Raw genomic sequence first — 13904 nt, 5'->3', positions numbered from 1 at the left:
CTCCTCAACGGAAAAACGCCAGACCGATCTTCCCGTTTTTCAAAATGTGGTGGGCGGGGCTAAGATCGGCTGGCACCCAGGCTAATATATTAGGTTAGTTTTATGAATTTATGAATCTGTATCAGTATGACATAACACACACACTGTTTCTGCTTATCTCATGTTAATCTTGAGTACCTATGGAGTAGTATTACATCCTTTATTTATCCAAGGAGCCTTCATCAGACTTATAAAAGACAGATCAGTTCAGTGGCTGCTCGTGACTGCTCATCCAAGGGGCGCAAATTCAAAATATGTGTTCGGAGTGTCACGTGCGTTGTCTGCGTTTTCAAAATATGTGTTTGTTGTGTCATGTGAACTGTGTGCATCACGTGTTTTGTCAAAATAAGTGCCTGCTGCACACGCGTCAAAGCCATTTATGATAAAAGAGACGCTCACATTCACAAAATACACGCAAGACACTCCCTTACAACACTAAACTCTGATTACGCATGAGATTATGCGAGTATCTGGCAAACGCGAGCATCTCTTTTATCATAAACTCTTTATCCAGGCTAAAGTCTCATAATCTAATGAACAGATTAGGAGCATCTAAGTTTGATTTCACATTGATTTTAATCATGGCTTTACTTAGTCAGTATTAAAGACAGCAAGGTTATATTTTCACAGAATGTTCTTTACATTGTGTAGTATGATTTTATTTAAAACCAAACCTTGTTTTCATGTCTTTCTTTAGGTGAGTGACCCTGTTGCAGTGGAGTTCAGTCTTAACACACAATTATTCCTGTTGTCTAAGAAAGCATTGTGGCTGTCGGATGGATCTATGGGCTTTGGTCAGGAAAGTGACGCAGCATTTTCTGAGGGTGTGTTTATTTTAAAACCTTTTTATTTAAAGCATTTAGTCTCTGTGTACTATAGTTTAGTACCATCACGTTCTGGTTTGTACTCATATTCGAGCATGTTCTCCTCAAGGTGACACAGTCTATGGACGGGTGATGGTTGACCCTGTTCAGAACCTAGGAGACTCTTTCCACTGTAACATTGAGAAGGTGTATCTGTGCACTGGAGCTGACGGATACGTACCGAAATACAACCCCACCAGATCTGAGTTTGGATGCCTTGCAGACTCACCATCCCTGCTTTACAGATTCAAAGTCATTGTGAGTACATTAATCATCCGAATTGATCTGTAATCGATCAGTCTGATGTAATCATGTTTAAAATGGTCCCGTGAATTCACCTTCCTTCAGGACAAATCACAGCCAGAGACTCAGGCCAAGAGTTTCGGGGATGTGGATTTCAACGCCCTGCTTGCTGTGGATGACCCCTCTGCCATCTCTCTGGTGAAGCAGCCAGGATCTGATGGATTCAGGATGAACTCCACTCCTCTATTTCAGGTTAATGATGGTTTATGGCAATATGAGAAGATGATGTAAACTGTTTCTGTAGCTTGCTAGGTAGAGTTTTGCATTAGTAAAGCAAATGTAATGACTGATTCGTTCGGTCCTCAGGGAACCGAGGATTTTTATAAAAACTCCTATAGATGGACAAATCTAAACAAGATGGCTCATAAATTTTCACAAGATAAAAATCATGAGATTTATCAAGAATCCTCCATTATCATTTTCATCCTCTAGGTGGCAGTAGGGAGGGAGTGGTACATTCACACCATCTACACAGTCCGTTCAAAAGACAATGCCAAGCGTGCCATTGGTAAACGTAGTGTAGAGTACCACTCGATGACATCCAGTGACCTTCTACCAGCGGAAACCAGGAGCCGCTTCAAACGGTCCACCGGTGGTGACGTCCCAGCACTGGCAGAGGATATCGGACCTGAGAACAACCGAGGAACAAACATCATGCACATTGCACTGGACCGTACCCGTCGGCGTGCTGAATCTGGGGAGGAGCTGTTCGCAGATGGATTGTCTCCGAGGGAGCTCAGTGGGGGAGATTCAGAAGAAAAGGCAGTAACTGTGGCAGGAGCCCTCATAGGGCTGTTTCTCACCATCCTTGTTGTCGTGGCATCCATGCTGATGGTTCGCTCAAGGCGGACGCCTGCGAAAAAAGCCCCAAGAGTCTCCTCTAGCCTGCAGCCTGTTATAGTTAGCAGTAGTTTTGATAATGGTGACAGTTCGGAGGTCTGACGGACTAATGGAGTACAATTTGTCATATAGTAAATAAACTGGATGTCTCGTTTTATTTGTTTTAAACAAGTGCCTCTGACCATTTTTACTTTTTAGGATTAGTTTCCCAAAAATGAACACACTGTCATTATTTACTCACTCACCATATGCTTTTGCAAGGTGTTTACTGACAAACTTCTCTTTCTGCCAAAGCTGAAGATTTTTTTACCTTTCTGTTGGACAGAAATAAATGAAAGGGGGGAAATTAATAACGTAATTTTAGGGTCTACTTTCCCTTTAAAGGGACACTTCACTTTTTTGAAAATATGCTAATTTTCCAGCTCCCCTAGAGTTAAACATTTGATTTTTACCGTTTTGCAATCCATTCAGCTGATCTCTGGGTCTGGCGCTACCACTTTTAGCATAGCTTAGCATAATCCATTGAATCTGATTAGACCATTAGCTTCGTGCTCAAAAGTAATATTTAAAACTTGACTGTAGTGTAGTTACATCGTGTACTAAGACCGACAGAAAATTAAAAGTTGTGCTTTTCTAGGCCGATATGGCTAGTCCCCTTCGTTACTTTTAATAGCAGGGGACTATTTTCGAGTACTGCGTAATATCATTGCACCTCCTGCAACCATGTTACGGCAGCAAAGTCCTTGATTATTATGCCAGAATGAGAGTATAGTTCCTAGCCATATCAGCCTAGAAAATCACAACTTTTAATTTGCTGTTGGTCTTAGTACACGATGTAACTACAGAAGAGTCAAGTATTAAAAAGGAAAAATATCGAAACACATTTTGGTTATTTTTAGCACGATTCTAATGGTCTAATCAGATTCAATGGATTATGCTAAGCTATGCTAAAAGTGGTACCGTCAGACCGGCTGAATGCAAAACGGTAAAAAATCAAATGTTTAACTCTAGGGGAGCTGGAAAAGTAACATATTTTTTTTAAGAGTGGTGTGTCCCTTTAAGGGAAGCTTATGACCCAAGTCAGCAGCCCAAAGAAATCTCCCTTCAGTCTTTACAAACATTGTATCTACTTCATATTTTGCATGTCCAACATGGACAGATTGTCGTAACGATGATATAAAGACGTCTATAAATAATGGCAGAGAGAAATGATCATTGTTTATGGGTGAAATGATGTATGCACATTTAAATGGACTAAAACTCACTCTTACACTGGTATCGTGTATCACTGTTATTCATCTGAAGTGTTTTGTATTTACTTAATTGTACTACAGTATTGGTTGCTATATTCAAGGTTGGGCTGCTTGATGTCTTTGAAGAATATAATTTTAAATATTATTATTATTATTTTCTCAATTGTTCAGTGTGAATTACCTAATGGTAAGATCTAATATCATTGATGTCACAAAGTTTACAATTAGTCAAATGTTGTCATATTTCATCTGGTTGCTGCTGTTTTTAATTAATATGAATTTGTTGTTATTTATACACTATTATACCACGGGTCTGTTGAATGCTTTATTCTGATTGGTTGAGAAATGTTCCACGGGTGTTGGTTATTTTTCTGTTAAACGCACACCTGACCTGTCAAATGTCTTAAAAAAATAACCACCAGAGCGATGTTTGTGGTAACCGTCCGTGGTATAAGTGGAATAATTGACTCCGGCCCTTTGAATTATTTAAAAATAACGCACATTTGCTTTGCATCGTGCCGCATTACCACCTTGGGTGTGCATTATTTTCAAATAATTCAACTGCCTGTCATCAATTATTCCTTATGTATTCATATAGGGAGTATGCATACCCAAATATTACCTCTTACTGTAAATATTGCAGTCCTACTGTATCATTAAAGATAATTTAGCTGATTGTTGGGGAAAAAACTGTGACACTGGAAATCTTTCAGATTTCCCAATTTGTTTTTTTAATGCACAGTATTCACAATGAGAAAACTGCATTTATTTTTGGTTAATTCTTTGTGTTACTACTGTACACATATATTCGAGTTTATTGTTTATGTCTTTTAGCCTCAGACTCGATTTCAAATGTCAACTTCAGTGAAGAACCAACCTCATGTTGTCTGTGTATTTGAACACGTCACCTCCTCTTAAGTATTTTCCTCACCGTGCTGTTAATATTTTAAAAGAAATGTGCTATGCAATGAAATCAGTGGATACTTTATATGTAGAGCATTGTGAGGTTGGCAATCAAATGTAAACATGACATTTTGGGCACAATAACATTCATTTTCTATGTGTGAAATGGTATTTATGGTGAGATGTTGTGCTTTTGTACATGGTTCACTGCTAAATATTTCCAATGCTAAACGCATTTTTATTTACTGAGCCTTCAAGCACAAAATAAACAGTCTAGTGACTTAACAGCTTTGAAAGTCTTATTTTTCCACTGAAAGTGCAAATCTGTTTAGTTGTGGATAATGCATAGTTAATGAGAAATCTAACTGAATTACCTTTTTGGAGCAAATGCAGTAATTTTAAACCATATTGCTGGTGGAGAAAACAAAATGAAATAGTCTGCATGGAATAAGAGGACCGATAACAGAACAAATTTTACTTGTCAGCTGTCACAGTCCCTATCATTGCTAAATTATTACTCACCTCAAACCTTTATAAAAAAAAAAGAATAAAATGAGTCTTTTCCAAATAACTTGCACAATGGTGTACTTTTGTCTCAAACTGCCCCTGCTAGGATTTGATTAAGATTTTGATTAATCCACTCAATAATAAAGCCGATTTCAGATCTCTTTTTCTTTGTATTGAATTCATGAGCGCCCTCTGTCGGTTTTCATCTGTCATTACAGACAGATTTGCTTACAGTAACTTTTAACATTTTCAAACTGTGGGTCACAAAAAAACTATTTAGTGCATTTAATTAATAAAATGACAAGAAAAATAAAAACTACTCAATTATAAAATGTATATTTTTCTCATATTTTCATTTAAAAATGTTGTGGGTCCCAGGATATACATGTTCAGAAAAATAAACATTCTCAGACTCTAACAAAGTGAGCTGCAAATAAACATACAAAAAACATACATTGACTGAATAAATAAAAAATTCTACCCACAAATTATAAATTTTCCAAACATTCAAATATGAATTCTCCTAATTGCAAATAAATTAGTTTTCAACATTTCATAATAACATTGCAACACTTAAAAAAATACAATTTCGTTTCTTTCCTGGCCATTTTAACGTATTTGTAATAAAATATATAGTCTGGGTGACTTAACCAATCAGATTCGTCACTGAGCACCACGTGACTGGCCCAGGAAGTGGGTCCAGAATGGGCTCGCGCTCTCTCTCGCTAGTGGAAAATCACTTTGGCCTTGCGTTAAGCGGTTGCACGGTTGCAAAATATGGCGACTGCAGGAGACTCCAGGGGGGAACTGCAGAAGGAATTAGTCTGCTCCATTTGCCTCGATTATTTTGACGACCCCGTGATTTTAAAATGTGGCCACAATTTTTGTCGCATGTGCATTTTGATGCACTGGGAAGAAAATGGAGGAGACGACGTGGGTTACCAATGTCCGGAGTGCAGGATGGTATGTGGTTTGTTTTGATAAACGTTGCTTAGTAAGTTACATTTATAGTTGAATTGCGGTTTTGCATACATTGGGTGTGTGCAATGCTAATTGTGCTAAACTGACAGTGTTATTATAACGGGACGTCACTGTTTTGTTGATCATATGACGTAACGACCAATCGAGACTAACATCCAGCTGCGGCCACGTTCGTTTTGTCAGCTGATACAAACCGACTTACGGTGCGTTTTGTCAACACATTGCCGGTAGTTTACCCCTTTTTATTTGCAACGTTGTCCATTTTACAGGTGTTCGCCAAAATGGGTTTCACCAAGAACTACCTGGTGAAGAACTTGGTGGATAAACTGAGAGACTTTGATTATCTGAAGACGTGTAGGCCCTCTGCGCCCCCAAAACCAGTGAAGATGGACGGCAAATGTGAGCGACACCACGAGGAACTCAAACTGTATTGCCATACGGACAGAAAGGCCATCTGCGTGGTGTGCCGAGAGTCTAGAGCCCACAGGTAAATGCACACCTAACCTGTCAAATGTGTAAGGAAAGAATTGAATTATTGGTTGTGCATTATTTTCAAATAATAAAAACAGTCAATGATTTCGCATTTACCACGCGGGGATGCATAACGGTTAATCGCAATTAATCTATAGCAGAATAAAAGTTTTTGTTTACATTGTGTGCGTGCGTGTGTGTGTATAATAATTATGTGTATAAGATTATGCGCAATCATGCATGTATAATTGTAAGAAAAAATATATTTATATATAAATTATACATAAATATACAAATGTATATACACATGTAAACATTTCCTAATATATACATGCACGTGTGTGCATTTATCTTTACAAAGTTATTAAACACAGTTCACTTCACACACACATATGATTTAAACAAAAACTTTTATTCTGCTATAGATTAAACGCGATTAATCATTATGCATCCCTAAAACAGAAATTGCTTTGGTGGTTATTTTAAGACATTTATCAGGTCAGGTGTGCTATCGAAAAATAATGCACACCTGCGGAAAATTTCTCACAGCCCAGTGGTATATCTTAAAATAACTACCAGATCAGTGTCTTAGCAATTTCTGTGGTATAAGCAAAATACTTAACTCTAATAATTAATTATTTGTAAATAATGCACACCCGCGATGTGTATTATTTTTTAAATAAATCAACGGCCGTCGTCAATTATTCCTTGCGTATCTCACATACTATACATTATTTTTAGCCTCTAAACATTGCATGTTTTTGCATTTCAGTATAGATATTGAAGAATTTTGTGTATATTTCTTGATATGCATAATCAATGTCAGATTACATTACAACTGTGCCCAGATATAATTAACACATGTGCCTACAGTGAAGGTGTGAACCAAATGCTTGATAAGTGATTAGAGATTAGTGTGAATAACAAAGAGATACCATTCCTTTAGGGTAGACCAACTGCCCATAGGAGGTCCTAAGTGGTTTATATTGTTTGTGGCCCTTTTGTTATCCTGTATAAAGTTATGTTACTTTGGGTAAAAAATTTAGAAGATTGATGCGACAAATCACTCCTGAAGAACTAAGCTACATAAGAACCTTTTCCCCATAAGCACTTAGTCCTGCTTATTTTACGTATTAGATGCATTCTAATCCGTTGGCGAGCTTTGAAAGACTTGCGCAGCCAAATTCAAGAAAATGTTAGCCTTAAAGGTGCCATAGAAGTAAAAATACATAGATGAATAATAAGAGTTCTGTACATGGTAATGACATGTACTATTTTTTCCTCATCCCTCACATTTCACAGCATTTCAGTGGGTTTTATCTGTTTGTGTTTTTTTCTAGACGCCATGATGTTGCTCCTGTTCCGGAGGTTGTTGAAGACATGAAGGTTAGTTTTAGATTTCTTTATCTCAAAGTAACTTTAGATTGTAGATTCAGACTTTCGTGGACTGTCCTTTGGAAGTTTTGCCGATCCTCCTTTTATGTTATCTCTTGTATAAATAGCTGTGCCGGCATCAGTTTTGTTTCAGCACATTGCTTAACCTTGAGTCAAGAAACTTCGTCAAGAATGAAAGATATAACACTTTTCACCTTGAAAAGTAGCAAGTGGGCACTGTTTGAAATGCACAAAATAACAAAATAGTCTTGTTCAAGCTCAAAGTGGAAAAGTACAAAAAAAAAACCTATGAAAAAATCTGAACCTCTTGGTTCTTGGTAGCTAAGAGTAATGTGCAGTTCGTCTCATTGGGGCGGGTAAAGAATGTATCACTTTATTGCGGGGCGGCTCATTAAAAAAACGAAAAAGACAATGTGTGTGCAATATCTGTAGCCTATATTAAATATTTGGGAATATATATATATATATATATATATATATATATATATATATATATATATATATATATATATTCATATTTTATTAGGTTTTTTTGATAAGGTTAAATTACATACCAACGTAACCTCTGCAACGTTAACTTGATATCCCCAAACCTTTGGCCTCACGTCACAAAAGCACCAAGCTTCTCACATTGCTAGCCACAACAGCAAAACAAATGGAGAAATAAAAGTGAAGATGATACACGAGATGCGTGAGAAATTAAGGTTGGGAATTTGTAAATAGATAATACAAACTCTGTTTTGTAAATGTAAAAAATGTTTATCATTATCCTATCTTGTTATTAATATGTCCATGCTGGTTTTTATGGTTCATAAGCGTATGTTGTTGCCAGTTTACAGGGCGATGTAATTTAATGGCTGCTTCCAAGCACTTTTAGGCTGAAATAAAGCCTCTTTTCATTTACATTACAAAACGCCTAGTATGTCTTTTAATGGGGGGGGGGGGGGGTTGAAAATACAGTGGTGTGTGCCAAATATTTCATAAAAGCAGGACCTGCGGGTTGGAAAAAAACGGACCCGCGCATCACTAGTAGCTATGACACAATTGAAGCATAAGTAACTTATAAGTTACTATGAGTTTACAAAGAGGCTGTTTACACCTGGCGCTTCGGTTGATCGGATTACAAGTTGATGATGCTAAAGACTGGTGTAAATAATGCTTAAAACTTGTCCCCTTCCGATGACATTCAGAGTTGGTCGAATGTGCAAACAGCAACAAAAGACCACCTACCCTCCGCCTTTTTATTTACCGTGATGTACCACAGAGGGACTCAACCCCCACCCCCAGTCTCCAAACAGTGGTCGAAAGTGGACAAAAGAAATTAATTTAAATACCAGATCTAAACGGAATGTGTCTCTCTCTTGTCCACTTGTGATCCCATCGACCAAAACACATCAGGTGTAAACAGCCTCAAAATGTCTCATGTTGAAGGTTCTCTCTTATTTTTTTCTTATACAGAGTGAGCTAAAGTTAAGACTCATTAAACTGAACTGGCAGAAGTCCATGTGTTCAAGAGTAAAGAGCGCAGATGAGCAAGCCAAAACCGATGTCAAGGTATACATACAAACAAAGTGCTAAAATATTACATTATTATTACATTTCTGTCAGTTGGTTACCCAAACTGTTGTGGATTTTATGATCCCAGCTCAAAAAGCAAGCCCTGAAAGAGAAGATCGAGGAAGATGTTGGTGCCCTGGTTCAGTTTTTGCTGGATGAGAAGGATGATCTCTTGGAAAGACTGGAGACTGAAGCAATAGTCACCGTCGAACTGCTAGACGAAAACTTGAAGCGTGTGGAAAACGAGGCAGCCAAGGTGGACAAGGCCATTGCTGAAATTCAGAACCAGCTTTGTGATGACACTAACTTTGAGGTACATTAAATTTTTCATGAAGTTTAACACACATTTCCAATATTTTGAACTACTTAATGCATTTTCTTCAATTATTTCTGATTCAATTATACCTGCAGAGATTTCTGCCAGCATATTACCCTTCACCCTGAAGCATGTTGTTTTTTTATATTATTTAACAGTTTTACATTCGTATGCTTTTTTCCCAGAATATCAGTAATTCCTACTCAAGGTATGTGGATCTTTATTATTTTGAAAAATGTATTTCTTCAACATGTTAAATTGTTTATATATATACACTTTATATGCATGCATAAATGTAAATGTCTCTCATATTGTGTTTTTCTTGCTCGCAGCCCCTGCCATGTCAACCTTGATGTTCAGGCCTCTTCCTGCCCTCCAGATTTCTCAGAGTTCACAGGTCCTTTTCAGCTCATCATGTGGAAGAAGATGATGCACGTTTTACACACCAGTAAGTGCTTAGTTTGGTCACTTGTCAAACATGGACGTTTGCATCCAGTGGGGTGACAGCTGTCGTCCCTCATGACCCAAATGCTAAATGATTTGGTTACATGGCAGCAAAACAGCATCACTTACATGTGTGTGCTTAAAGGAGACATATCATGCTAAATCCACTTTCTTGGCTCTTAAATGCATTTTGTTGTATATTTGTAGTGTTTATAAGTACATAAAAGTTGAAATTAGTCTCTTCAGGTGCTTTGTTGATATCTTTATATTCTGTTTTGGTCATATTTTCCAACCGGTTCTGATTTTTCTATTATCTATTACGTTTTTTGAACAATTACGTCACAGTATTTGCAGCAGAACTGCTAAATAAGGACATCGACTTCCAGCCCAACACTACGAGCAATCCGCCATTTTATATTTCTCGCTGCGATATTGTAGTCCAAGCTCAAGGATGCAGAAGTTACGAGAGCGTAAGAAATGTACTCACATCTGTGGGTAAAGTCATTTTTGTGTGCCCGAGGCACTTTAAGGATAACTACTTCACCAATCTCCGCCAGTATAAAGAAGGATTTGCCGATAGACTTCGTCTGATTGAGGGGTCAATTACGAGACGACGAGCAGAGCACTTCGGTAAGCAGTTTATAACTTAAAGTAAAAAAGTAAAGTACACGGTGGTCATGGTTTAGCAGTGCTGTTTCTCACTCCGAAGGCTGCAGCCTGCGGAGATCGCTTTTGGGCATCAAGCCTGGTTTAAGTTAACTGAGCATCACATTTGCAAGTCATGAGCATATTACAACAACTTACGATTAACTAAGAATAATAGTCAACTTTATAATTGTTAATATTCTGAAATAAGACCGTCTTGATGACGTATGCAGCCTGGATATGCGACCTCCGGAGGCTGCAGCCTCACACCATTGCGATACCTACATATGAAGACGTTGTTCTGCAGGTTCGTCGTCTTCATTTTCCTCTCAGTCTGTTTCCGACTCTGGCGCGAACATATAAGGCTGGATGGACAAGTCTTCCGTTGTTGACATTTTGTGAATAACGAGTAAATAAAAAGTTTCTGTGCAGCTAGATAATCGTATCTCTGCTATAAAACTACAAAAATGGCCGAACGGGGTGGAGTTTAACCGAGTGTCACCTCTGCAACCTGGAGAGGGGGCAGGGTATGACGTGCATTTAAAAAGACAGTACCAAAACGAGTTGCTCTCAGATGCACATCAGAAAAGGGGTAGAAAGGGGGCCTGTGGGGCTATAATAATGAGGAATTCAGACCCAAGCATTGCAGTTTCGCTTTACATAGACCACAAATAGATGATTTATATGTAAAAAGGACAGATTTAAAAGCATGATATGTCTGCTTTAAAGGGCCAGTTCACCCAAAAATGAAAACTCTGTCATCATTTACTCACTCTCATGTTGTTACAAACCTGTAAAAAAGGGACATGAAGGAAGATATTTTGAGGAATGTTTGTAACCAAACTAGAGATGCACCGATACCGATACTGGTATCGGGTATCGGCCTCGATACCACATTTTCTAAAGTACTCGTACTCGTTAAAAGTCCCCCGATACCAGGGATCGATACCACGGTCTGAGAAATGTCTATGTTTGAGCGGCGTGTAAGGGGTTAATGCCTCTTGTGTTGTCCAAAGAGGCAGAGTTTACAACAAACTGGAAAACTAGTCCCTTGTTTTTTTGTTAAATTATATGACTAAAGCTGTTACCTGTAAATTTAAATCATGTTTTTTATTAAGTACTTGGTATCGGTATCGGCAAGTACTGAAATGCAAGTACTCGTACTCGTACTCGTATTCCAAAAAAGTGGTATCGGCGCATCCCTAAACCAAACCGATCAGAAGCCCCATTCACTTGCATAGTTAAAAAAAGAATACTATGGAAGTCATTGGGACTTGTGATCGGTTTGGTAACAAACATTTTCTCAAAATATCATCCTTCATGTCCATCAGAACAAAAGATTAAATATAAATTAAACAAAATATAAAATCTGTGGAAATAAAAAATTATTTGTATGAATTAAAAGCTGCACTGACGTTCTTCAAAAGTGTCTTTTTTCGACGTGTTGGCAATTAAATAAAATAAATTTTCACACTAACCATTTCTTTTCTCATTCTTCAGTGCCACAGAACCTAACTTTAGATCTGGACACCGCTCACCCCTCGTTGGCCATCACCGACTTCGACACCAAGGTGGAGGAGGGTCGTGTCCGCGTCCAGGAGCCCGACATGCCGCAACGGTTCACGCGTTTCTTTGGGGTCCTCGCCACGGCTCAGTATTCCAGCGGCCAGCACTACTGGGAAGTGGACGTACGGGACAAAGGTGTCTGGTATCTGGGCGTCACCACGGAGTACAGCAACCGTAAGGGTTTTGTCAATCTTTCACCCTCCGCAGGCTACTGGAGCCTGTGTCTTCAAGACCGGCTATATGCCAACGAAGAGGACTCGCGTGTGCCCGTGGCGGACTACTGGAACTCGCCTCGCGTCGGTGTCTTCCTGGATTACGACAGAGGCCACGTTACTTTCTTCGACGCCGTCACCATGAAGCGCATCTATAACTTTGTTACGTTCTTCGACGAACCCGTGTCGCCTTTCTTTAGCCCCGGGAAAAACGATCCAGGCAGCCGACTGCAAATATGCCATTTCTACTGAAAACCACAAGACGTGTGCCGCGTATCTGTGGATATGAAGAAATAAAAACTAAAGGCTACTGTTGTTGCTTTTATGCTATTAAGAAAAACTAAACGTTTTAGGGCACTTTCCTCCTGATTGCTGAGAGGTTGTGTTCAAGTGCTGTGGGGTTCTTGGATTCAGTTGATCTGAATTAAGAACTAGTTGTGTAACCGCTTTCATACACCATAATCGAGTGTATTTCTCTTGAATTATGATGTAGCCCCGATGACATTCAGGTAGAGAGACTTTGCAGGTTTTTACGGAAAACCTGAGCTGCTTCGTGTTAGGGATGGCTAACAATTAATCGCAATTAATCTATAGCAGAATAAATGTTTTTGTTTACATCAAATATGTGTGTGTGAACGGTGTACAATAATTATGTATATATAAATATGCAAACATGCATGTATAATTTTAAGAAGAAAAAAATATAGTTATATATTATAATATAAATTATACATAAATATACAACTGTATATGCACATGTAGACATTTCTTAATTATATAAATGCATGTGTGTGCATTTATCTATACAAAGTTATTATACACAGTTCACGCACATTTATGATGTAAACAAAAACTTTAATTCTGCTGTAGATTAATCGCGATTAATCGTAAGCCATCCCTTCGTGTAGTCTTGTCTCTGACCTCACTGTTAATGAAGACCAAATAATTTGTCAGGTCGAAAACTGAATCAGTGGTTAAAATAAGCTAAATTTAATGCAACTTGTGTATTTGGCAAATAACTTTAAGATTTTTGGTTACCACTGTGTATCCCATGATATGGATTTTGTTAACATATTAATTTACTTCATGCCATTTTATTTGTAAAAATATACGTATTTGTAACCTATCATGTTGTTTAAAGTTATCAGATCCGTTGTGTAATGTTGTACAAACCTATCTTAGCTACAGACTGCTATGCAGTGGAGGACATGTGAAGAGTTTCCAGCAAATAATGACAACGTTTTTGCTTTTGGGTGAAATATCCCTTTAATAGAGACTTGTTTATATAAATGATTCCAATTTACATTACTTCATTTTTTTTCCATTTCAGGACTAGGCCTAGTTATATTAGGACATTTATATAGTTTTTTTTACAAACAAACGTTACAAAAACCAATACTTGCCAAACAATGGCACTGATATTAAGATGTGTCAGTGCAAGATGTTTTCAAATGAAGGCAGCTCAAACATGCATTTTAGTCTGGGACTAGGATAAGCCCTGTCCGGGAATCTGGCCCCTAATCTAATTTGTTAAGGGTATTAAACTGTTTTGTTTTCTCCATTAATACAGGAATGAGCACAAACGAAATCGTAATAGTAATTGGGAGCT

General features: G+C 38.0%; 2 protein-coding genes across 2 annotated transcripts in view; both read left to right on the top strand.

Moving 5' to 3' along the window:
• Positions 1 to 2397, top strand: part of frem2a (FRAS1 related extracellular matrix 2a) — a 62380-nt gene extending 59983 nt beyond the window's left edge. The window contains exons 22-25 of the mRNA XM_065257839.2: positions 737 to 863; positions 973 to 1160; positions 1251 to 1397; positions 1638 to 2397. Of these exons, the coding sequence (XP_065113911.1) occupies positions 737 to 863; positions 973 to 1160; positions 1251 to 1397; positions 1638 to 2147 (972 nt within the window). The 3' untranslated portion in view covers positions 2148 to 2397. The remainder of the gene's footprint in view (positions 1 to 736; positions 864 to 972; positions 1161 to 1250; positions 1398 to 1637) is intronic.
• Positions 2398 to 5401: 3004 nt separating this feature from the next.
• On the top strand, positions 5402 to 13666 carry trim47 (tripartite motif containing 47). Its single transcript, XM_065257852.1, has 8 exons — positions 5402 to 5671; positions 5959 to 6176; positions 7501 to 7546; positions 9014 to 9109; positions 9201 to 9425; positions 9614 to 9636; positions 9761 to 9876; positions 12018 to 13666. Exons 1-8 carry the CDS (start codon positions 5486 to 5488, stop codon positions 12545 to 12547), a joined length of 1440 nt encoding a protein of 479 aa, XP_065113924.1. The 5' UTR covers positions 5402 to 5485; the 3' UTR covers positions 12548 to 13666.
• Positions 13667 to 13904: the final 238 nt, after the last annotated feature.

Source organism: Paramisgurnus dabryanus, chromosome 10, assembly GCF_030506205.2.
Source record: "Paramisgurnus dabryanus chromosome 10, PD_genome_1.1, whole genome shotgun sequence".
NCBI classification, from domain to species: Eukaryota; Metazoa; Chordata; class Actinopteri; order Cypriniformes; family Cobitidae; genus Paramisgurnus; species Paramisgurnus dabryanus.
The sequence above is the reverse complement of the archived record's forward strand: the minus strand, read 5'-3'. Positions and strand labels throughout refer to the sequence as shown.